The sequence below is a fragment of the Aphis gossypii genome, chromosome X (genome assembly GCF_020184175.1).
Source record: "Aphis gossypii isolate Hap1 chromosome X, ASM2018417v2, whole genome shotgun sequence".
NCBI classification, from domain to species: Eukaryota; Metazoa; Arthropoda; class Insecta; order Hemiptera; family Aphididae; genus Aphis; species Aphis gossypii.
In genome coordinates this window covers 15,359,121-15,385,586 of record NC_065533.1, presented here as the reverse complement: position 1 = coordinate 15,385,586, position 26,466 = coordinate 15,359,121, and the positions used below count along the sequence as shown (strand labels likewise).

The 26,466-nt window shown below is 30.0% G+C and overlaps 4 protein-coding genes across 5 annotated transcripts in view; 2 read left to right on the top strand and 2 right to left on the bottom strand.

Annotated features, from left to right (window-relative positions):
• Nucleotides 1–19,741, bottom strand: part of LOC126552168 (fibrinogen silencer-binding protein-like) — a 39,858-nt gene extending 20,117 nt beyond the window's left edge. The window contains exon 1 of the mRNA XM_050206810.1: nucleotides 19,659–19,741. The gene's annotated coding sequence lies outside the window, so the exon portion shown is untranslated. The remainder of the gene's footprint in view (nucleotides 1–19,658) is intronic.
• On the top strand, nucleotides 2,164–5,073 carry LOC126552380 (uncharacterized). Its single transcript, XM_050207078.1, is given in 6 exon segments — nucleotides 2,164–2,295; nucleotides 2,573–2,797; nucleotides 2,882–3,271; nucleotides 3,781–3,933; nucleotides 3,978–4,248; nucleotides 4,251–5,073. Coding segments are annotated over 6 exon segments (1,974 nt in total). The 3' UTR covers nucleotides 5,054–5,073.
• Nucleotides 3,253–22,167, bottom strand: LOC114126894 (uncharacterized). 2 transcript variants are annotated; one of them, XM_050206812.1, is made up of 9 exons: nucleotides 22,023–22,167; nucleotides 21,858–21,964; nucleotides 21,566–21,732; nucleotides 20,445–20,485; nucleotides 20,263–20,372; nucleotides 19,862–19,920; nucleotides 19,724–19,802; nucleotides 5,726–5,835; nucleotides 3,253–3,345 (listed from the first exon to the last, which is right to left on the bottom strand). In XM_050206812.1, the coding sequence occupies exons 3-8, from the start codon at nucleotides 21,596–21,598 to the stop codon at nucleotides 5,783–5,785; spliced, it is 375 nt and encodes a 124-aa protein (XP_050062769.1). In that variant the 5' UTR covers nucleotides 21,599–21,732; nucleotides 21,858–21,964; nucleotides 22,023–22,167; the 3' UTR covers nucleotides 3,253–3,345; nucleotides 5,726–5,782. The 2 variants fall into 2 exon arrangements, with proteins under 2 accessions (XP_050062769.1, XP_050062768.1); XM_050206811.1 differs by lacking the exons at nucleotides 3,253–3,345; nucleotides 5,726–5,835 and having other exon boundaries at nucleotides 19,665–19,802.
• Nucleotides 22,168–22,914: 747 nt separating this feature from the next.
• LOC126552379 (uncharacterized) lies at nucleotides 22,915–25,953 on the top strand. Its single transcript, XM_050207076.1, has 2 exons — nucleotides 22,915–23,101; nucleotides 25,217–25,953. Exons 1-2 carry the CDS (start codon nucleotides 22,915–22,917, stop codon nucleotides 25,924–25,926), a joined length of 897 nt encoding a protein of 298 aa, XP_050063033.1. The 3' UTR covers nucleotides 25,927–25,953.
• The last annotated feature ends 513 nt before the right edge of the window (nucleotides 25,954–26,466 follow it).

Sequence of the window (26,466 nt, the reverse complement as noted above, 5' to 3'; positions counted from 1 at the left end):
TTTTAATCACTATAAGAATAACATATGAGGAACTTTTTATAAAATTTACAAGTATTTTGATAGGGGCAAAAAAAATTTTTCAGAAAAATTGAAAATTTCAGTTGTCTATAAATAGCTCAAAAAAAACTCAAAATATTTTGAAAATTAAATCATGTAAAGAAAATGCCAATCTAAATAATTGGTAAAATTTTCAAGTATCTACGACTTATACTTTTTGAATAATAACAAATAAAAACTTTAATTCTAATTTCTATTTAAATCTATGTTAAACCTTCTATGCCAAAAAAGTAGTTTCTTAATACTTTTAATTTTAATTTGTTCACTAGGTAGGTTTTCCCTATTATTTTAAATTTTAAAAATGATTGCTGCATACTACCGATTAAAAAAATATCGCCAAAAACGATCTGCTGAAGTTTCGAATTTTAGAAATTTATTTAGCCCTCCTAATCCTACAAATAATTGTGATAACAATTCTTCATATCCCTTAGTAGATTCATCCTTTGAGTATTTAAACTTATCAGAGTGCAGTTCACTTAATTATGAGTCTCCTCAATCTTCCCCATCACAGCATTCCAGTGGCGTAATTATGGGGGGGGATATGGGGATATATCCCCCCCAGACCTTTTTTTTTTTTAGAATAACCATAATTAAATTCCCGTAAGCACTAAGTTTTAAAAGATTTTAAGATAGGAAATAAGAATTCATGGGTATTAATATATTATCATAGTTGAGATTTTTTTTTTGATTTTACTAATATAAGATTACGTCACTACGATACCTCATCAATTACAATATATTGACAAGAAAATTGTACAGCTCATAGTTAAAATATAACACTGATAAATCTACAATTTACGACTCTAGATTAAAGTTTAAAGCATGAAATATTTCTCAAAAACGTGAAAGATTGAAAATTGTCTAATACAATTAATAAAATTAAAATTAATATTAATGCTTATTATTTATCAATTACCTATTAATTATATAATCTAAAAGTTCTTATAATAATCATGGATACTTATGGAATAAGTACAGATATATTATTACTTTATTGTTTGTTCTTGTTTTCGACTAAACTTGGTAAAACTTCGATAGCATATGGGGTATTTCAAGGAAATTGCTTATCGACGACGCGCGACGTCGACAAACAATGTATTATTATTATTATTATTATTATAAGATATTATTCTATTCTGTGGTATTAATTATTTTCGAATATTATATTACTGTAAACGTTGAGCAACAGTGTAAGTGCAACACCGATGTCGGTTATTATTTATATTATAATAAAATAATATTTTTTCTTTAACTGTGGTCTGTGGATGTGTGTTTATTGTGTTCTATTATTTAATATATTACTTAATTACATATTAAATTATTAAACAAAAAATGAAAAGACAGTCGAATGCATTTATTTTTTTTTTCAAAAAAAAGCGTAAGCCTGATGCTGCCTCAGCAGCAGTCTCTAAAAACAATCATTTTCAACAAATAAGAAAACCTAACCCACGAATGGTTGTTGATTACGTCACGAATAGCGAGCGCTGAGGAGGGAATGGTTAGTTCTGTTAACCTTAATCATATATTAAAACTATCTAATATAGTAAAATTTAATAATAAAAAAAAATTGGAAGAAACAGTCGTTTTTGAATATAGTTCGTTTTGCATCATGAACTGAAATAGTACGTTTTGGAGTAATGTATGCAATTAGCACGTTTTGACAATATCTTTTAAATTTTTATTACGGAATCTATTGCAAAAAGTACAGAAAATAGTAGTCAGCTCAGTGCCTACAAGGTTTTTCGTATTTTTACACAAATCCGGCAGGGATGCAAGACTTTCTTGAAAACGCCGTCCTATGGCCCGACATCCGTGCGGAGGCCGTTGTGAGTGAAAAAACAACGTCAGACGTGCTTGGCCTGTTAGTAAGATCCTCTAAGGACTGGCCGTACTACAATGTACATGATCGGATGCACTCGGCATTGGAGAGGATGCGTGGCGTAGTCCGTATCAGTCCGTAATAACCATCTGGATTTAGATCTAATACTGGTACGCAACAATATCAACAACATAATCGATTTTCTGTCTGACGATTCTCGAGTGGTCATCAATACCGAGAAAATCGTCGAGAAGATTGTGCTGCTCATCGGTAGTTTCAGTCGTATAATGTGTGGTCTAAAGATCGAGCAACCGCGACTGGCGGCGTCAGCATTTTCAAGCCCAAGGATAGAAAAACTGAAGGACCCGTCATTACCATTCCAGGCAGTGTTCGAGACCAATACAGTGCCCTTTACCAACGTGAGTTCTCTTCTATTCCATTGTTATGAGAGTTATATATGTAGGTACCTACTAGTTAATTTTTTTTTCACTTTCAATGCAGGTATGCAACTCATTTTTTAGACCGAAATTAATGGCCTTGCAGTTGGTGCTGTCCCACTGCATGGTGAATACGCGGTTTCCGCCCGACTGGCACTAAGGACACGATTCGTTTGTCCATGTAATTCACCGGTTTGTTTTTAAATTCATAGACGTATTTCTGATATATTTTACAACGGATAATACTCAAATGCGGAAGGTATGGTACGGGGTTAAGAAAAGTCACACCGCATGTCTGTGCCTCAAAGACATTACAAGTGCTCGTACAGTGACTTCTTCCTTACCGACAAATAATATGACATATGGGTATGAGGAGCAGTCCACTGTGCCAGTGGCCTGGGCGGAAATTAACGAGTTGCGGTCGATGGTGCAAGAACTGCAGGAACAAAATAAATATTTTTTAGAACAAATGAAACGGCAACAGGTATGTATTATTGTAATAATAATTGGCAGTTTACATTGAACTATCTGACGAAAACTGAGAATAATATAATATATTTCTAAACAGGTAGAAATTAATGATCTAAAGATACTTGTCGGGTACAAACAGGTGATGGAGAATCCAACTGCAGTGGAGCCACTGTCCGCCGTACCCACGGAACAACCCTGCGCCACTGACATCTGCAGTCCTAACCCGTTTGGCAAGAAGGTGCAGTCACCAGCGACAACTGCAGTCACTTCTGTCATCCCGGTTAGGACAGTGCAGAGTAATTTTAGTAGTGTTAACAGAGTTAGTAGTGTTACAGCTAGCACGTCTAAACGTAGCAACACTATGTGGCTTTATCCTCCACCCAAAGTAGCGAAAATCTTGTCTACAAACGCCCCTTATACCGCCAAGGAGGACCGGCTCATTTTGGAGTTCGCCTCCAAAAACTTGACTGAAGTTGGCGGTAAAAAGGTTCGGAAGGTTTTGCAGGACAGTGGAGTGATACCAAATCGCACATACGAAAGTCTCCGCACCCGTTACCATCGCTACTTGAAAAAAGATTAAAACCATAATATTCGACATTAGATTGTGAGTGAAATGTTATAAGTATACGTTAATTAATTAGTATTTATGGTGTCGCGTCAAAATGTCGCGGTAATTTTGTCGCTGTAAAAAGATCGCAGCAAAAACGCCGCAATAAAAATGTCGCCAAAACAAAAATGTCGCAGGTAGTAATATATCGCCGTAGTCGCCGATGTGGCTCGCAGTTCCGGTTTTCATTCGATCGTAGGTATGATTAGATTAGATTAAAGTAACATAGGTAATAAAACGAAAATAAAGTTCAGTATACATATTAGTGTGTAATCTGCAACCGTAACAGAAACTCTATAATATAATATAATCTGTACGTTATGGCATTTGAGTATATAATACACCAAAAAAATGGAAAATTACTGAATTTTAATTCTTTTTTATACAAGAAAGAAAGAGAAAACGAAAATAAAATTATTTGGAAGTGCGTAGAGTATAATGCAAAGAAATGTCGAGGTCGATTACATTCATCTGGACAAAGTGTAGTTCATACTACTGAACATAACCATGTGGCCGATATTGCAAAAGTTGAAGCTAAAGAAGCAATGGCAAGACTTAAAAATATTGCAAAAACTACTCAACTTAGTACCCATTCTGTAAACAATTTCCGAGTACAACAGGATTAAAACGAACAATTCAACGAGTTAGAAAAATAAAAAGATCAGCTCCTCCTGATCCAAAATCAGTAACTGAACTCAAAATACCAGATAATTACACAAAAACTTCAACCGGTGAGCTTTTTTTAAAATATGATAGTATTGATTACGAAAATAACTTAGACCGGTTTTTAATTTTTACTACCGACAACAATTTACAATTGATGGAACAATGTGAACATTGGTTATGCGATGGTACATTTCTTGCGTACCTAGTATTTTCCACCAACTCTATACTATTCATGGAATAAATTATTCAAAAGTTGTACCAGCTGTTTATATACTTCTTCCTAATAAAAAAGAAGATACTTACAAACGTATGTTTTTAGCATTAAAATTTTTAAAACCACAGCTTAATCCAAAATCAATGACGTTTGATTTTGAAAAAGCTGCTATGAACGCTTCAAAATATGTTTTTCCATCAATTAACATTAAAGGGTGTTTTTTCCATTTAACACAATCTATTTGGCGACATGTACAATCAAATGGGCTACAAGTTAGGTATACAAACGATTCAAATTTTGCACTCGAATTAAGAAAACTAGCAGCCTTAGCTTATGTGCCTGAGAATAATGTAATTTCAGCATTTGAATCTCTGTTGGATTCCGAGTTTTATAGAGAAAATGAAGAGAGTTTATCAGGTTTAATTAACTATTTTGAAGACACATGGATCGGAAGACCCTGCCGGAGAGCGAGAAGAGCCCCTTTATTTTCTATAAATGTATGGAATTGTTATGCATTATTAAAGTATGATATTCCACGAACTAACAATTCAGTCGAGAGTTGGCATAATTGTTTTAGTTCAATGTTAAGTTCTCGTCATCCATCTATTTGGATTTTTATCGATTCACTGAAAAAAGAAGAAAGCTTAAACCGTCTAAAAGTTGAACAGTATATTGCTGGCATCAAACCTCCGAAAAAGAAAAAATACAAAGATTCTGCAAATCGATCAATTAACGACTACCTGCGTGGAATTTCGTATAACTTCCAATATCAATTGACATAAAAATACAATTTATTATTTTATTTATTACAACATTTTTAATTATTATTATTTTTTTGTGTACTCTATACATTATAAAATTATTCGATGTATAGATTATTTCTAGACACAATTTTATCGGCTGAAATACCAGATACCTTATCATAATATCATTGTAACTAATTTTAAAATATCAATATAAAATATAAATACGACAATGAACACTGCGACGAGCAGTTTGTAATCTGTGTTAGTTTTACGTATAATAGGTATGTGTATTGTGTAGTACTAGTCTGTACTCTGTAAGTCTATAAAATCAATTTTTGGCAACATATTTTTGCATATAAATCCGAATCCTAATTATAATATATTAGTATTATCATTGAGTATCTATACTCAATGGTATTATATTAATCATATTTTTGACATCGCGATATTTTTATATTCGCGACATTTTTGTGTTCGTAACATTTTAACCGCGACATTTTTATAGCGACATTTTTACAGCGACAAAATTACCACGACATTATGACGTGTATCCAGTATTTATAAAGCATTTATTTGTTAATTTAAAATAGATTAGGTTATATAATATCATCTAGCATTAAATTTATATTTTATTTTTTTGTTGCTGTTATTTTTAAAATGTAATTTATAATTATTTTGTTTGTAGATCTCACTGATTCTAACTGGTACCTGGTATAGTGGATTAGGCCTCTTGGGGATACCACTTTAATAAAAACGAGCCTTATGCTATACCTCTGTGGTGGTGTGGAAAATAGCAACATTTTTTTCTTGGACATTTTCTGAAAATTAACTTTTTTGTTACTCACATAGCATAGATACTTTTATTAAATCATTTTAAGATTTATTTTACTTTGCATAAAAGTCATTTGGACAAAATGTAAGAAAAAAGAATACAAAAATAAATAATATTCCAACAAATTTGGCCAATTTATACCGTGCACGATACTGGTGGTTATTAAATATACGAGTACAAAATACACTGACCATTGATTTAACTACTAAGCGGACTAAGCGGGCTATAGCCTATAGATCAGGGCCCCCTCAAAAAATATAATGAACTAACAGTTTTTCTACAATATTATAGTTATACAATTTAAAGAAATTATTTTAGCAATTTTATTTAAAGATACATTCATAAAAATCATTTAGCTATACAATTCCTTAGTAAGTCTGTAACAAATGCTTTAAAGTTTTATAAGTACACATAAGAATTTAAAGAGTTTTTAGAAGTAAACGGGGCTTGTTTATTGAAATATTTAATGTTGGATTTGAACTATTTTGCAATTCTCTTGTTGCTATTAAAAATTAAGGAAGTGATAAAAGTGGTCTGAAAAATCCAAGCGATGATGTCAATATTATATGTATGCAAAGAGAATAAATTCTAAAATCTTTCAGCAATCAAAATATACATTATAATACATTATTGTTACAATCTTAAGTTCTACAGCATTTATACAAATTTAATATTAATTATTTACATAATCTTGAAAATACTTGTTTGTTATCCAATCATGTAATTTTATTAATTTAGTCAGTTTCATCTACTTTAGGTTAATTATAATTGTAGAAGTTCCGCAATCAGGTAACGCAATAAACAAGAAAATCAAACAATTTGTTTTTTACTGAAAATTAACTGTTAATTGTTTTTTTTAATAATAAATTATTCTAGTTACTTTACGATAGAGGTTAAAACCTATCGAATGTATGAAAATCAGTGCAATGACTACCTTCTATTTGCATTCGTCAATAGACCGTTACAAATACCGTTCGATAAGTTCAGGAAGGAATGTTTTCACTTAAAATGCGCAAGTTTGCCCGGATGGGTCTTACTACAAGTCAAGTGAAAGACTGATACTCGTTGATTAGTCGGGCGGTCTTTTACATGCAGTTTATCGATGATTATTTATATATTGTACAATATTGTTATAAATGAAAAATTGCGTCTCTTGTGCTTTAATAATTAATAAGTTTAGACGATACTTTTATCGGATATTTTTGAAACCGTCGATAATAAGCTGATTGGACTATTTTTTTTTTATATTAGGGCCAGTACTATCTTTATCAGGTTTTTTAATCATTATTAATTGTGCATTTTTTCCACTCCGAGGAAAAGACTATACTACTATAGTGTTGTTGATCAGCAGAACTAGGATTTTAATGCATTTGCATCTTTTTTGGAGGATGTCTTACGCGATGCTTCCCAGGCTACAAATGTTTCAATTACTCCGTGTTCTAACTACAAAAATTGTTTGGAACATTTTTTTCATTTATGGCAAATTTTATAAGGCATATGAAAAAAAAAGATATAATGCATTTTGTTAGCACTTTTTAATTTGTAAATAAGAAATTTTTAAAGATTTGAATTTCGATTTGACTTTAGTTTTGACCGTGTGACCGTATGCAATATGTTTTACATTGTCGGACAATGATTGTCCAAGTTGTTCTGCTTATTCAATGTTTGTATACCAGTTGTCAATAATTGGAGTTCCCTCCAAAATCTAAATAGGAGTCTATCAAATACATTAAAATTTATGATGACACACTTTTTTCAGGAGTATTAATACTTATATTAATTGTGTACTCATAATTAGAGTACATTTAAAGTAAAAATAATTTTATTCCGTAATTGTATTTTTTGTTTTTTAAATACTGTTTAGAGAATAGTCTACAAATAAAAGGGATTGTAAATTCATCAATACAATTATTTTAAATTATTATGATTAAATACAAATTATTCTCTATTGAATTGTTCTCCATTAATAAGGAAAACAAATTGAAAACATATTTATAGTATTATGTTGTTTATTTATGCCTATTTTATCGTCGATTTGATAATAATATTATAATTATTATAGAATAGTATAGAAATATCCAATTATTATCTAACTTATTGTAGTGTTTATGACTAATTTTAAAAATAGAAATTGAGTTACATCTCATTTCGTGGGAAATATTATTATTTTATAAGGACATAACTCAAGATACGTCTGTTTTCGGCGGAAAATACAATATTAGGAGTCTATAAACTATTTGATGTTTAAACTTTATAAGCTCCATGATAGAATGGAGATACTGTCGTTATCATAAGAAAACGAATAAAAAAAAGCCTGAGTGCAGTAACTGATTTAAGTGGGAAGTCGGAAAGGTGTGATACATAAGGTTATTTAATTTTTATCTGTGCGCAACAGTATACTATTGCTAACAAAAAAGATTTTGAGTGAAGCTCGGTAGATAGCTTTACATTATCAACAATCTAAAATGTTTTATATAATATTATATGTAGTAAAATAAATAAATAGGTACATCTAAAATACAAAATTAGTAGGTACTTATCAAAATTATTTATATAATTCTAAAAAAAGCTCAAAAGTTCCTCAAATGTTTTGAACATTTTACCTTGTCTAAGTAAGGCTAATATAATTAAACAACCCAAATTTCAAGTTTTTATGTATGTTTTTAACCGAATTACAACAAAAAAACTCCGAACTTAAAAACTCAAGGACTAAAATCCAAAATACAACAAAAAAAGGTCTCTTGTTATTATTCATTTGAAGCAGTATTTTTGGTAGAAAACGTGGCCCATAATTATTTAATATTATAAAATAAACTGTGAAATCCTACGTTTTTTCTCCTTTAACCGCTTTTATTTCGAGTACCGTTTCGAAAATCGAAAAAAGACTCCTTAAAGTACTAGCTCAAGAACATAACCTTTCAAAAAAAAAAATGCTATACTTAATACTTTTGAACAAGTTTAGAAGGAGAAAAGATGTTTCCAGAATAAAAAAAGAAAAAGAAATAAACACCATTATAAAACCAATACATTCCTCACTTCACTCAGAATCTAAAACGTAAAAAGATAAGTGAATAAACTGAAAAATGATAAAAAGTAAGTTACGTCCTTCTTCGTTGGGGGTGCGGAATGTGTCCATGTGGTAAACCATAATGAACTTGTCAATGGAGTTATTAGAAAAAAATTTAAATGGAAAAATATTTCATTCCGATCTTGAAAAAGCTGCACACATTGCTGTTTTTCAAAGTTTTACACAATGTACAATTATAGTATGCTGTAAATTCCATTTAGGACGAAGTTGGTTTAGGCGTTTACAAAAAAATAAGTTTATTAAAAAATACGCGAAAAATAATTATGAGATAGGAATATGGGTTGAAATACTTTTTCGGTATACCTTATTTAAACCCAAATGATGTTTCGGACGCATTTACTAAAATAATTTAAATAGTTTCATGCAGCATAAGAACGGATTTTTCTGATTATATTCTACAAAATTATAATGATTTTGTTGCTAATTTTGGACCAGAACTATGAGGTAGTGAACCAGACTATAGCGACGAACGGAGCTGAAAATTTTCATATGCATTTCAATAGTCAATTTTATACTACCCACCCTCACTTTCACTAAGTTATTCAAGTACTAATGGAAATTCAAGTCGATACTGATTTAAAAATAAATTCAATAAAATAAATAAAGAAAATACCCATAGAAAAGAAATTAAAAAAAAAAAACAAAATTACATGTATACATATACAATACTGCAGACAAAATCCGTTAATTTGTAATATGGATAGTTATAGTTATGTATCTTCAAATGTTTATTTAGGTTATGAATTCAGTTAGATATTTAGTAACCTATCTCTGAACGACCAGACAGTTTTAAAGCATCGATGTGTACAGTACTTGAAAATTCTACTCAAGCAAACTTCAACAGAAGTTACCAAAAACTGTACAGATTCTTGAAAAAGTATTATAAGTACAAAGTTAACTTTAAGTGTTATTAAAGAATCGTTAACACCATTGGCCCAATTTTTTCTGTTTGAACCTAGGATAATAGAAAAATGAATATACAAGGAAACAATCTTACCAATATAAAATGGATTTAAACAGATAAAACATTTTCGTTTTGAAAGGAAGTATGTGATTATAGAGATGCCAGTGAATCAAATCCGTTTGAAGAACTTTGCATATTGGCAATGCGCCAATGCGGTTATTAGTTTTGCCATGGTCTAACGCTGACGTGGAAAGATTATTTAGTTAGATGAATTTGGAAAAAACAAAACAAAGAAATAGAATGTGACCTTAACTGCTGGGTTCCATTTTAACTATTGAAAGTAGATTAAGGAAACAAAATGTTTGTTGTGAGAACTAATCGTTACCAACAGACGTCTTAAAACAAATTTCTATATGTTTCATTTTTTTTTTAAAAAAGTATTAATCTATAGTATTGCATGTTATAATTTTACAACATGATATACAATTGTCTTCGCCATATATTTGAATCATAGTCTATAATTAATATGCGTTGTTGTTCATAAAAATTATTCAGTTCGATTATAATCATCGTACATTGTTGGTATTGTGTGCGATATTTCACGTAATAATATCGAAAAAGTGCGTAAATATTTGGACGAATCATTTGATTCATCTGACTTTTCTGATCAAGATGATTCAGATATTGATCCAGATTTTTCGTTACCAAGTACAAAACAAAATACATTACCAATAACAGGATCATTTAGTACTTTTATAAATACTGGAAGTGGCACGAGTATTGAATCGTTCGAGGTAAGCTCATGTGATAGTAATAATAATGATTACAAAATGCTAATAATGATCAATGATACGAGATTGATACTTCGATCCAAAATCATATTGCCAAACTCTTTGAGCATCTTGTTCTCAAGTGTATTCAGCCATCGGTTAATTCTATCTTAGTTGATGAACAATATGGCCTTAAGCCTAGCCGTTCTGCTACTACAAATCTGTTAGTATTTCATAATTTTATATTGGAAGCCATTGAAAAACGGACTCAGGTGGATGTTATTTTTACGGATTTTTCCAAAACGTTTGATCGTGTTGATCATAAAATACTAATTGAAGTCTTATATAAAGCTGGATTTGGGGATCCCATTCTATCTTGGTTCAAATCATATTTATCTGGCAGGGTCCAATGTGTCAAAATCCTAGGATGTAAATCTGAAGCAGTTGCGGTACCTTCAGGTGTTCCTCAAGGGGGGCATTTATCCCCCTTGTTGTTTTCTCTATTGATTAATGGTAGAAAATTGGTTATTCCTGATTCTTTGTTCCTTATGTTGACGATTTGAAAATCTTCAGGGTAATTGAGTCAGTAACTGATTGTGTTACCCTCCAGAAAGAGCTTGATGCTCTTGTTTTGTGGTTCAATTCTTTGGGACTAAGCTACAATGTAGGTACATGCCAATCCATGTCTTTTGCCAGGAATAAAAATATTATTAATTAAACGTATTTGAGAAATGGATCAAGCATTAATATTTTTACTAGGAAGAAAGACTTGGGTATTCTTTTCTGTCCAAATCTCGATTTCCATTATCATGTAGAGGCAGTTTGCTAATTTAAAAGGTACTCTGAAATAAATAAAATAATCAAATTTTTGGAATATCAAGGAAACATTGAATATATTGCAAATGCAACTCAAAAAGAAATTAATGATATATCCACAATTTTTGTAAATTCTAACTACAGCAAAAAAAAAGAAAAAAAATTTTTAGCGCAAAAAAAATAAACAATTACATTTATTACTGGCAACAAAATATTACACTACTAAAAATACATATTTTCTCTAAAATCTAAGAGTCCAGGACCTAAATTTGCAGCTTTATTGGACGAACAATTCATTTTTTTTCTCCGGAACCCATATTCATTAAAAAACATACATTCAATTTACAAGACAATATAATTTATTCAAGCAACATACAAAATTTGAACTACATAGTATCATATGTAATAACATTTGGACTGTATGATTCTATTGACACGTGAGTAAAAATATTTAATAATTAATTTAAAGTTATAAATATACAAACATAATTCTTATATTATTATTGTTCTTTTCATTTTATCCGTTTTTAACCTAAATAACATGATTTCGTAAAATCTAAATAATAGAACATATGCAGATCTATACGGAGAACAATTTAATCTCTAATGGTTTTCGTCATATCTCCCACAGTTTTCCCGGGAAACAGATCGTAAACGTGATTTTCAAATTATCATAATCATTATTATTATAAGATTATGTGATATCGGACGGTCCTTTTTTGGACTTTCTGCTTTAAAAACCACTACAGAACGATTGTAAATGCACTCATGAATGAACTCATACCACTTTCAAAGCTGTAAGTCCAAAACTTGATTTTATACGATTTTCCAAGTACAAATACTTTTTTTTCTGAAATTTTTTTTCAGACTATATGTCCGGTGAACTTATAATAATCACTACCGGGGTAGTAAGCTATCGGTTTATAATTCATTAAAAATCATAATTTTGTACTACGACTTAGCCAATCATATTCCTTGATTCGTTAGGGTCTCTGCTATGCTTGGGATGCATTTTGGAACATAACATTAGCATACACTGATGGTGAGGTCGAGTTGTCCAGAAAACGGTAAATTCGTGCAGGATTACATACATTTTTATAATTATTAATTAAATAATGATAAGCGATACGTTCGTAATTGTGATGTCTATGAATTCGTTATAATGTGTAGAATCAGAATAAAATATAATATCTTACATAAGTGTTACCAACATTATTAAACTCAACTGCAAAAGGGAAAAAATATGATAATCATAACCTGATTATTTTTCGATAATATGGTTTTTTCCATCCTGAATGTATGAGATAATATAAAATGTTATGCACTTTTTATCAATTCTTGACATATTTGTTGATGTTTTGCCGCTGGTTTCGTTATTATACGTACAATATCACGGAGTTTATAGAAGGTTCTATTTATGTACATTACAATGTACATTGGGACTCGTCGGCTCAAAACGACCGTGCGATGGAAACGGTCAACGGTCGGCGTGAATGTCATAATCTATTATTGCTATTAGTAGCTTGACGTTCACATCGTTGTTATTTTCCGTCGTTACGTGTGTAATTTAATTTTTATTTAATTTTATCGTAATAATTTTAACATAATTTTTTTTAAAAATGAGTAAGCTTACTCACACAGATATAATTGATTTATTAGATGGGAATATCTCTGAATTAAGCGATTTTGAAAGTGATACCTATAGTGTTGGAGAGTTAGAGATTGATGAACTTTTAGAAAATTTTGATGAAAACGAAACCTTTGAATTACTTGACTACAATGATATTGAGAATGTAAATGACTTCCCGGAAGTTGATGTGCCAGGTTGGTTTACCATTGAAAAAAGATATGAAATGGGTACAAAAACCTTTTACACCTCCTAAAATAAATTTAAATGAAATAGAACAATCTGACTATCCCGATGAAATACAAAGTCCATTATATTATTTTTCTAAATATTTCGATGATTCTGATTTTAAAAATATATCATTTTTTTGTTCAAAAATATACAAATAATTTTAAATTTTAAACCTACAAATACTCAAGAAATGAAAGAATTTGTAGCTATTCATTTAATGATGGGTGTTTTGAAGTTCCCGCGTATTCGCATGTATTGGGAAAATAATACGCGAATACATATAATTGCGAATACAATGAACAGAAACCGTTTTTTTAGTATAAGGTCACATTTTCATGTAATCAATAACATGGATATTCCAACTAATAACCATGAACAATTTATTTAAGTTCGCCCACTTTATGACCGTATTAAAAAAGCTTGTTTGAAATTACCTACTGAAAATAATATAGGTGGATGAACAGATTGTTCCATTTAAAGGCCATCTGTCAGTGAAACAATATATCAGAGGGAAACCAAATCAGTGGGGTATAAAACTTTTTTTATTATTTGGTCAAAGTGGCATTGTGTACAATATACTTTTTTGTATCAAGGTCTTATGCTTGAAGTATCCGAAGAATCGCGAAAAATATTTGGATTAGGTGGAGCAGTTGTTTTGTATTTATCTGACCATTTGCAATGTAATGACCACTATCTAACGATGGATAATTTTTTCACATCAATAAATTTAATGTATACACTGCAAAAAAAAGAAATTTATGCGACAGGTACTATACGTACAAATCGTTTTTGTAATCCTCAACTTGTATCAGACAAAATAATGAAAAATTTAGGAAGAGGGACAATATTTGAAATCAGCTCTAACGTTCTAGATATAAATATAGGTCTTGTTAAGTGGTACGATAACAAACCTATATATTTATGCTTCAATATTGTGACATCAGGAGAAGTGGACAAGGTAAAAAGATGGGACCGCAAAAAAAAAGAATATGTATACATCGAAAGACCTGAAATAGTACGTCACTATAATAAGACAATGGCGGAGGGGGGTGTCGACAAGCATGACCAACTTGTGAGCTTTTATCGTTGTTTTATTAAATCTAAGAAATGGACATTGCGTATGGTCAGTCATGCATTCGATATGGCTGTAAGTAATAGTTGGCTAGAATATGTTGAAGATGCTAAAAAATTAAAAGTCCCTAAAAAAGAAATTATGGACTTACTAAATTTTCGAATGAGATTGGCAGAAGAGTTAATTTATGTGGGTAAAACAGTTACTACCCCTTCAAAGAATAAAGGACGACCAACGAAAACACCATCAAATGTTGTCAAAAAAAAATTATATTCGGAAACTCAAAAGATGATGCTTGTTGACTCACGACCGACAACGTCTGTTCAACATGATAGCATAAATCATTTGCCAAATTACGATGGAAAGAAAGAGTTCAATTAGGTGTTAAAGTACAAGGTGTAAAGGAAGGACACATGTATATTGCGACAAATGCTTTACTTCAAAATCAAATTGTTTTTCATTATTTACATTATTTTATTACGATGTTGCGAAATATTATACATGGGATAATTAAAGTAAAAAATGTGATACGAGAAAGCAAGGAAGTCCAGTTAATGGATATCCTAATATCTATAAAATTGACACTATAGGTCGAATGTATTCAATACATCCAAATAACCCAGAATGTTTTTACTTACGAATATTTTTACATAATGTACGTGGTCCAACGTCATTTAAAAACTTAAAAAGTGTTGATGGTATTGAATATGATACATACAGAGAAGCATGTCAAAAACTTGGATTACTTAAAGATGATTAACACTGGGATGATGCATTGTCAGAAGCAAATGACACAAAACGATCAAGTCAAATAAGATCGCTTTTTATAATTATTTGGACATCATGTGTCCCATCAAATCCACAACAATTATGGGACAAATTTAAAAAAAATATGAGTGAAGATATATTATATCGAAAACAAAAATTGATTATTTGTGGGGATTTTTATTATACAGATGAAATCTTCAAAGAAACTATCAATATCATAGAAGATGGATGTTTGTTAGTATCTGGAAAAATTTAAAACAATGGGTACTGACATTCACTGAATCGAATACAAAATACATCACTACCAACAGAAATCTTACGCGAAACATGAAACAACGTCACAGATTTAAATACATATATCAATAAAAATAAATCGCAGCTAATCGATGAACAAAAAGAGGCATTTGAAGAAATTATGGATATTATTAAAAGAGACGAAGGAAGCTTAATTTTTTTAGATGCACCAGGAGGTACTGGAAAAACTTTTTTATTAAATTTAATATTAGCGGAAATACGAAAGAAAGGAGAAATTGCTTTTGCAGTAGCTTCTTCTGGAGTAGCAGCAACTTTATTACATGGTGGACGTACTACCCATTCAGCACTGAAAATCCCTCTGAATTTCAATTTAACAGAGGAGCCTTATTGTAACATTATAAATAATTCTGTTACTTGTGAATTATTCAAAAAAAAAACAAAAGTTATAATTTGGGATGAATGTACGATGGCACATAAAAAAGGTCCAGTGGCATTGCATAAAACTTTACAAAATTTGAATAACAATGGATATATAATGGGAAAAGTAGTGGTTATTTTAGCTGGTGACTTCCGACAAACATTATCGGTAATAACACATGGAACACCTGCTGACCAAATTAATGCATGTTTGAAAAAATCTTATCTTTGGAAACATACAAAGATAATAATGTTAAAAAAAACATGAGGGTATTTTTAACAGGTGATCCTACACTATCAACTTTTTCAGAACAATTACTACTTCTTGGTAATGGGAAATGGAAGGAAGATTTAGAAATTTTTGCAATATAGTAAAATCAATTGAATCTTTGAAAACTCATGTATTTCCTGATATGCAAAAGAATTATATCAATCATGAATGGATATGTGAAAGAGCCATACTTGCACCGATAGATAGTAGATATATAGTAGATTATATTAATAAAGATATATATAACTCTCTGCCAGAAGAAAGTAAAACATATAAATCAATCGATACCGTATGTAATCCAGGAGATTCAATACACTATTCAATGGAGTTTTTAAATTCTTTGACAATACCAAGTTTACCTCCTCATATATTAACTTTAAAAATTGGAGCACCTATCATGATTTTAAGAAATATTAATCCACCCAAATTATGCAATGGAACCCGTCAAAGTGTAAAATCTTTGAAAAATAATGTAATAGAAGCTACAATATTAACCGGATGTGGAAAAGGTGAAGTCGTATATATACCAAGATTACCTATTAAACCCAGTGATGTGCAGTTTGAATTTGAGCGATTACAGTTTCCGGTAAAACTTGCATTCACCTTCTCTATAAATAAATCTATTAAAGGTAAAGTATAGGTAAATGTAATACTTACCTGCCGGACCGTCGTTGTTTGGACTTGATCCATACAAAAACACTTCAGAACGATAGTAAATGCACTCAGGAATGCACTCATACCACTCTCAGAGTTCTAAGTCCAAAGCCTGATTTTATACGATTTTCCAAGTACGAGTACTAGCAGATTACGAAAATAATGAAATGTTTGGTATTGAGCACATCTCTGTTGGTAGTGATCACGCTTTGAACCCACCAAATTTTATTATTTTAGTATTTAGTCTTTATTGGAAAATGGTGGGCTGTTTAATATGTCATTGATATACATGATTCCAAAAGTTATCGTTGGGCTTGAAAAGGTTAACCCAGCGTTGGGAGTGCGGCCATATGTGTTAACCAAGTTTACTATAAACAATAATAACAAATTATTATATTTGATAAGCGGACGTAATATGCACTACCGCGGTGGAGACGAATCGGTTAATTGTTGATTAAAACTTATGATTATGTGCTACGACTTAGATAATCATATCGCTGGATTCATTAGGGTCTGTGTTATGTAGGGAATGCATTTTAGATGCATACAATTAGAGTACAGTGGTGGTGGGGTCGAGTTGTCCAGAAAATAATACTAATTGCAGGATTACAGCGAATAAAACACTACGTTTAGCCACCTATAAAAGTCCAACGATAGTAATCGTACTTGGAAAATCGTATAAAATCAGGCTTTGGACTTAGAGCTCTGAGAGTGGTATGACCGCATTCCTGAGTGCATTTACTATCGTTCTGTAGTGTTTTTGTATACATCAATTGCAAATAACGAGGTTGGTAGTGATGTATTTTGTATTCGATTCAGTGAATGTCAGTACCCATTGTTTTAAATTTTTCCAGATACTAACAAACATCCATCTTCTATGATATTGATAGTTTCTTTGAAGATTTCATCTGTATAATAAAAATCCCCACAAATAATCAATTTTTGTTTTCGATATAATATATCTTCACTCATATTTTTTTTAAATTTGTCCCATAATTGTTGTGGATTTGATGGGACACATGATGTCCAAATAATTATAAAAAGCGATCTTATTTGACTTGATCGTTTTGTGTCATTTGCTTCTGACAATGCATCATCCCCGTGTTAATCATCTTTAAGTAATCCAAGTTTTTGACATGCTTCTCTGTATGTATCATATTCAATACCATCAACACTTTTTAAGTTTTTAAATGACGTTGGACCACGTACATTATGTAAAAATATTCGTAAGTAAAAACATTCTGGGTTATTTGGATGTATTGAATACATTCGACCTATAGTGTCAATTTTATAGATATTAGGATATCCATTAACTGGACTTCCTTGCTTTCTCGTATCACATTTTTTACTTTAATTATCCCATGTATAATATTTCGCAAGGTTCGACATTACCGCTTCTTTAAATCTAAGGTATTTCGCTTTATGCACAAAACACTTCTGTAACTCTTCAATATCTCTTCTATCCTTCTCAAATTTTTTATTCTATATTAAGCGTCATAAATATTCGATATACCTCGCCGTACATTAATAAATATTTTAATATGAAAATTATAATAATAATTACGTATGATTCAAAAAAACTAAGCAAAAAAATCTCAACTATGATAATATATTAACACCCATGAATTCTTATTTCCTATCTTAAAATCTTTTAAAACTTAGTGCTTACGGGAATTTAATTATGATTACTCTAAAAAAAAAAGGGCCTGGGGGGATATATCCCCATATCAACCCCATAATTACGCCACTGGAATGCTGTGATGGGGAAGATTGAGGAGACTCATAATTAAGTGAACTGCACTCTGATAAGTTTAAATACTCAAAGGATGAATCTACTAAGGGATATGAAGAATTGTTATCACAATTATTTGTAGGATTAGGAGGGCTAAATAAATTTCTAAAATTCGAAACTTCAGCCGATCGTTTTTGGCGATATTTTGTTAATCGGTAGTATGCAGCAATCATTTTTTAAAAAATTAAAATAATAGGGAAAACTTACCTAGTGAACAAATTAAAATTAAAAGTATTAAAAATTAGTAAAAGTATTAAGATACTACTTTTTTGGCATAGAAGGTTTAACATAGATTTAAATAGAAATTAGAATTAAAGTTTTTATTTGTTATTATTCAAAAAGTATAAGTCGTAGATACTTGAAAATTTTACCAATTATTTAGATTGGCATTTTCTTTACATGATTTAATTTTCAAAATATTTTGAGTTTTTTTTTTGAGCTATTTATAGACAACTGAAATTTTCAATTTTTCTGAAAAATTTTATTTGCCCCTATCAAAATACTTGTAAATTTTATAAAAAGTTCCTCATATGTTATTCTTATAGTGATTAAAAAATTATAAGAATACATAGGCAGATTTTTTTTTATTAGCATTTGAAGTTCAAATTTTTACAAAAATTCGTCAAAATCATGAATATTTGCAAATTATTTTGTAGTTCAAAATTCATAAAATTGTTTGTATTTATATCTAACGTTAAAAAATTCAACACTAAGTTGTCCATAAGTTTCGCTTCAAAAAGCTATAGAGAAAATTTTAAGCGTCATTATAGGAAATATGTTTTGAGCGTTTGAATTTTAAATTTTTATGAAATCGAAATATTTGTTTCAAAATAGAATATGTGACAATATTTAATTATAATATATTCTAGACTGACAAATCATCTCCGTTCAGAATCGTTTTTCGTATATAATGATACCAATCATTGCATTCAAATTTAATCTACCCTAGTCCGAGGTCCACCCCACCCTTTAATGTACAGCAGAGCGGTACCACTTGCCGACTTTTTTATTTTATTTTTTTTAATTATCACCTAAATCCTATTGTTGCAATAATATTTATATATACCTTATAAGTACAATATAGTAAGTTATTAATTAATTATTGCTTAACTAAAAATCAATGCTATTGTGAAAATTGACTTACGTATGCCTAAGTAAATGCTGTGACAATTACATATCGATTAACAAAAGTAAAACGTTCAATATTACCAGGTTCTGATGAAAATGTTGAAATTGAATTATATTCGGTCTCTACTGATAATCTTTCAAACGATTCTCCTTCGCATTCCTACGTAAAAAATAAAACTTATAAATCAAGTAAGTTGATCAGACAATTATAGTTTATACATTTATTGATTCGGGATCGTTTTCAGGATCTGGAAACGTCAAATTCGATGTTGTAACATCTGTAAAAAGAACAAATATTGTATTAGTTGTGTTCAAATATTTTTAATTAAAAAAACAATACAATATCGACATAATATTATCTGTCTATTCAATTTCGATATATTTAATTTTAAAAATAGAAAATTGGTAAGGCGCTTCGGATCATATTTTTTTTATCGGCATTTATAAAACAAAATCAAAAAAAAAAAAAAAATAGAAAATATCTTCTGCTAATAAACTCAACCTTGAGAGTTAAATTAATAACTTATTTTAAAGTACATTGTCGAAGCAATTTAAAATCAATACATTCATCATCGTTTAGAATCTAAAACAAAATAATTGTAGAATTAAATGTTATTTACTTTGTGTAATTAGAAATTCATAGAACCTCAATGTTAATGCATTCAATTGCTCCTGCATAGTTTTGATCGTATCATGCATGGTAGCTTCAGTCTCAATTGAATTCGTTGATCTTAAAAATAGATAAATAGATATGTCTTACATCTATAATATAAAGAGTATACTATAAATGATTTGTTTTTACTTTTTTTTGCATTCTTCAATAGAAACAGATCTCTCATGTGACTGTAATAAATTAAAAAATATAAGAAATCAATGCTATTGTGAAAATTGACTTACGTATGCCTAAGTATGATAAAAATAAAGGATAGATAAAGGGTCATAAAGGGTAAACGTAGATAAATGTACCTATAAAAAACTCGATAGGGGTGTACGCAGTAGAGGTGTATAAAAAGATTGAAACCCTGCCATCCTATGTCGAAATCATTATTTTTTGTTTTTAAATTTACTCACTATAGTCTCTTAAATCATGTATTTACCTAACCTAACTATAGTCCATATTTTTCTACAATCTATGATTACAACTGAACTGATTTTACTCAAATCTAAATATCGTTAGGTTAGCCAACATTTCGATACCCGTTGTATATATCTATGTATAGCTCTTATATTATAAATATTTTTTGATACCTATTGAATTTCCCAAGTGCATCCTCAAATATTAATAATAGAATATTATTGTAGATTAAACTAGCTAAACTTCCCGCGAGGTACAGTGGGTAATTCTAAATTTAACAGGGGCAAATTCAGATTATACAGAATATATAAAATGTTATTCGAAATAGCCATTTGAATCAGATGTTCTACATTAATTGGGTTATCATCATATTCTCCATTCATCTCCAACATCTAAACAATTATTGAAGTTCTTATGAATACATAATAATATAAACGGTTATATTAAATTATTTTTAAATTCATTAATAGGTCAACTTAGATCGCGACCAGATAACTACTTCTAAATTATGTTATTCGTTATACACTTTATCATTTTTTAAATTTTAATAATAAAAATAACCCAGATTAAAGTTATTTTTTCAAATAACATCCATTTTTCTTACTTTATATTAGTAAGTACTTGTATGAGTTTATTTTTAAAATTCTGTTGTACTTAAATCAAAGTTTGAATATGTTTAATTTTTGAGTTATTAATATTATGTTTAATGTATAAACATACATTTTAACGATAAAAATCCTTAAAATGGCTTTAAAAACTATAAAATATATTATAATATGCGGAAATGATCACTCATCCCGATTTGGGACTAATAAACGATCAATTTATAAAAATTTGTCTGCACTTACTCCAGATTCTTCAAAGTCTCGTGCTTTAGGCATGGACGAGCTTTTCTTTTTAATGTAGATTGTGGTCGTTCAATACGTAAAAATTCATCATATTCTTCATCAAACGTCACTTCAAAATCATCGTTCAGTGGTATTGTTAAAGTGTCATGAATTCCAGTATAAACGTCCTTTTAATTATTAGTTATTTATAATATTTATAATATTATAATTATTAGTAGCTTACAAGTACCAGGTTTCAGTATAATCGATATTATAGAATATATATATAAATATGTATTGTAATTTAAAATACCTAAGCACGGTTTTGGTCACTTCCGGTAAAACGTTAAATTTACTTAAATTTATGTGGCGCACAATCACTTCCAAAATTCGAATTAAGAAATAGTGGTTTATATGTTTCTGAAATTTACATTGATAATTATATATAATATTCATATGCAATTAAACAAATACTCACATTTTTGGCATCAATAGCCATTTGAATCAGATGTTCTACATTAATTGCGTAAACCATTTTTTTTTGATTTAATATCGTAAATATAAAATAGATTATTTTTCACGAAATAAATACCAAATTAGTAAGAACGGATAATAATTGGTAATAATTTTGTTGAAAAATATGAACTAATAATGTTTAAATAATTGTTTCTAAGACGATAAAAAATGATGTATAAATATTTTATTGTTTTAGTAGCTAGTATAATACTATAATATAACATAAATTTACATTATTATTTTATTATCATATTAATATTGAAAATTACAAAATACACGTCGACTACGGTAGCATGTATGATTATATTAGTAAATACCTAAGCTATGATGTTATTGAATAGGCACTCATAAGTATTATGTCAAATTCTTAAATTTTCATTGTAATACTGACTCTAAATAAACGATAGGTAATAAATAGTTGTTTCACAAAAAAGTACAAAAAATTGACTAATAAATCTATATACATATAGGAGACGGCCCCTATTCACTCATCAACGCCCAGACCAAACCGCTGGGTCTAGAGACTTGAAATTTTGTACAGAGGTTCCTTAATATGAGAAATCGTATTTAGAGACATCGCAGACTACAGACTTTATATCGGCCGATAGTTTAGTCGGGTTCTTAATCAGTACAAAGTTGTATGCAAGAGCGCACATTATAACGATTTAAAATCGGCCGATAAATAAGTTTGATGGACTACACGATTGCCTTCAAACTGAACTGTTGGTCAACTATCGGCCGACTGCTTAATCAGTATGGCGATCATTCCACGCGCGCACTCTGCCGATTTTTAGTCTGCCGACTCGGCCGATTCACTGGAGCTTAGGAGCGGGAAGGTAGTACGTTGTCGCACGATGTCGATGCTTGTGGAAACGTCTATCGAAAATTTGATAGAAGAAATTGAAAAGAGACCAGCACTATATAAAAAACAACTAAAAGAATACTCTGATATAAATCTGAAGAAAAAACTATGGGAAGAAGTGTGTGAAGTAGTTATTCCCGATTGGAATGAGCTTGGTGCCCAGGAAAAAACAAAACAAGGTAAAAGTAATGGCATGAGTGCCATCAATCAAATTCATTATCAAATGAAAAATAATAATCTACTAATAATACTCTAAAATTATAATTATAATTACGTATAATAATAGTATAATAGATATAAATATACGTACAATAGATACCAAATTTTGTTAAGTATAAATATATTAAACACGTTTTAAAAATAACAACTTCTTATATCAAAGTTTCCACGACACAGTGGTGCGATAACGATGTCGCAGTGGTTATTTTTATATTACTAATTTTAATCTAGTATTAACGAATAATACAACTTCAGCGTAAACACTATACTGGAATAATAGCGTATACACTATACTAGAATATTAGATCATGTATAGTTTTATTTATTAGATTACCTAACATACAAATTAAAAAAACTAAACAATTATTAAATGTAGATAATTAGTTAAATAAATAACTTAAATTATAATAATTATAATAATACAAAAACTATAATACAGTATAAATATAATTAAAATGAGTGAGTTTGTTTTATTAATTTACCTATACCTAACCAAATAGTTGTAAGTTATTACACTTTGTCATATTGACATGAAATGGCGCCTTCTGGAGAAATAAAATATGAAGACATGTACTGTCGCACACTGTCCATATTATTTCTCCCACGGTTGTTTTCATTAATTATCGTTAAGTTATCCATGGGACAATTGTAGAGAGTATCTGTAAATTTTACTCCATCTTTGATACGTACATAATTATGAAGAACACAGCAGGCTTTAATAATTCGAACACAAAAATCGATATTCACATCAATTGGGCGGTGAAATATACGCCATTTGTTTGCGAGAATCCCAAATGTACACTCAACCACACGACGAGCTCTTGTATGTCTATAGTTAAAAATTCGCTTGGTGTAGTTTAAATTTCTTTTTGCATAAGGTCTTAAAATATGATTTCCAAGTCCAAACGCTTCATCACCAACGACAGAGAATGGAATGACATTTCCGTCATCATCATTTGGCAAATGCCTCCCGGGGGGAATATTAAGCTGGTTGTCAGAAAGCCGTTTTCCCATTTGAGATGTCTTAAATATTTCTGAATCACTAGCTGTTCCATAAGAACCTACATCTATGTAAACAAATTTATAATCTGCATCTGTCCAAGCCATTAAAACGCAAGAGAAGAATTTTTTGTAATTAAAATATGATGTTCCGGAATGTTCTGGTTGTATCATCCTAATATGCTTGCCGTCTATCGCTCCAATGATATTGGGAAAATTTGTGCGAGTATAAAATTCGTCAGCAATTTTAATCCAGTCATCTTCTTGTTTAATTGCCATAAATAACGGTTGAAGTATGTTCCATATTTGCTCACATGTAGATTTAGTTATATCTCGTATTGTAGAAGCTCCCATTAGATACTCAAAAGACAACGAGTTAAAACTAGCTCCGGTAGCCAAATATCTGGAAAGAATTAATTATATTATTTTATCACGTACGTCTACTGATAATAATTGTTATTCTATTTGTATTTTATACACATTTGTAATCCAAATTTCAATATTTGTACACCACCCCCAAACCTAATAGTGTCTACGTAAATAATAATAATTATTATTGAATATAAGTGGCCTGCACGTGACTTATTTTAGTATGACGAATATAATGACGAAAATTTGCAAATTATTTTGTGTTAGGAATTTATAAATTTTTTTTTTACTTTTAAATCTAAGTTTTCAAAATGTAATACAAGATTCCTCATAAGTTTGTCTACCTTTGAAGTTTATATTCTTACAACATCGGATATTTAATACAAGGCTCCCAATACATCGTTACAATAGCACTTGAACAATATTAAAAACATTAACAATAATAAAAACATTTTACTTTTATAGGCATTTGAAGTTCAAAATTTGTCAAAATTTATCAAAATCTCGAACATTATTATCAATCATTAGAATTAAAAAATTATAAATTATTCACTTTTTATAACTGAGGACTGAAAATTTAAAACAAAGATTCTCATAAATAGTTAATACTGTAATCAAAAAATCTAAAAAATAAATTAATACAGTTATTTTGTACAGACATTTTATATTCAAATGTACTTATTATTATTAACATTATTATTATTCAGGTCATGAAGTGCAAAAAAAATGGGCTAATTTACGGACTTGTTTTCGTAGAGAATTAAACGCCCAAAAAAACACAAAATCAGGACAAGCTGCAACCAAGAGGCGTAAATATGTGTACTTTGAAAAATTATTATTTTTACTTCCCTGTATGGAAAATCGGCCAACGGAAGGTAACCTGGAACCAAATGATTCTCATGAAGACGAAGACGACAATAACGATCCTGGCCCTACCACTTCAACACCTATTCCTCATCGGAAAAAGAGGACTAATGTATCGAAACCAGACGAGTTGGACGAAGCATTAATAAAAGCATTAAATCAGCCGGTTGATGAAGATACAAATTTTGCTTTATCTCTTGTCCCATCACTCCAGAAATTAAACGCAGAGGAAAAACTCGATGCTAAAATTGGTATTCTTAACATTTTTAAACAAATAACACTAGCAAGGCGTTTTGATACTAGTTCTCAATCAACAAGTAGCTACAATGTCTTACAGCGACCGTTGTCTTATCCTGTATATCATCCAGGAAGTAACATGCCACCACCACAAATATCTCAGCATTCAAATTATACTTCCAGTTTTACCACACCACACAATCTGCCTACGTTTCAAGACATTCAAAATACTCCATCGCCAGAAAATTCTAATGATACAGTTCGTTCCCATTTTTCTAATTTTTCAGATGATACGGATATAATATATGACTTATAATATATAATTTATAAGTATACTTATAATATAATAATTTTACTTATAATGTAATAAATAATAATATTAATCATTTATTTTTCAATATAGTTAGTTTACTGATTTTTAACTTTAATAAAAGAGATTTAATAATTTTTGTGGTATATCTTACCGTATCGTAACACTCAATCTTTCCTCCACAGGTATAGAGAGTCTTAACTGTGTATTCTCCTTCGCTATTGCTGGTCCAATTAATTTGACGAGTTCATTAAAGCTGGTTATGCTCATTCGATAGTATCCAAAAAACTTTTCTGGGAAATTCAATAATTTGGAATGCAATGTATGAAATTTTCCCTGCAATAATCTGTTACTACAGATTGGATGCACCCAATATTCTCTATTTCTCTTCTTCATTCTCTTCATAACCCTTCTTCGTTGTATTAACGCAATAATAACATTTCTTGACAACATTTTTTTTTTCGCTTAAAGCGAAAGGTATACTAAAAATGCGACTTCTATCGTCAGCAGAATTCAGTATAACTATGAAAATTTTTCCAGAGCAGT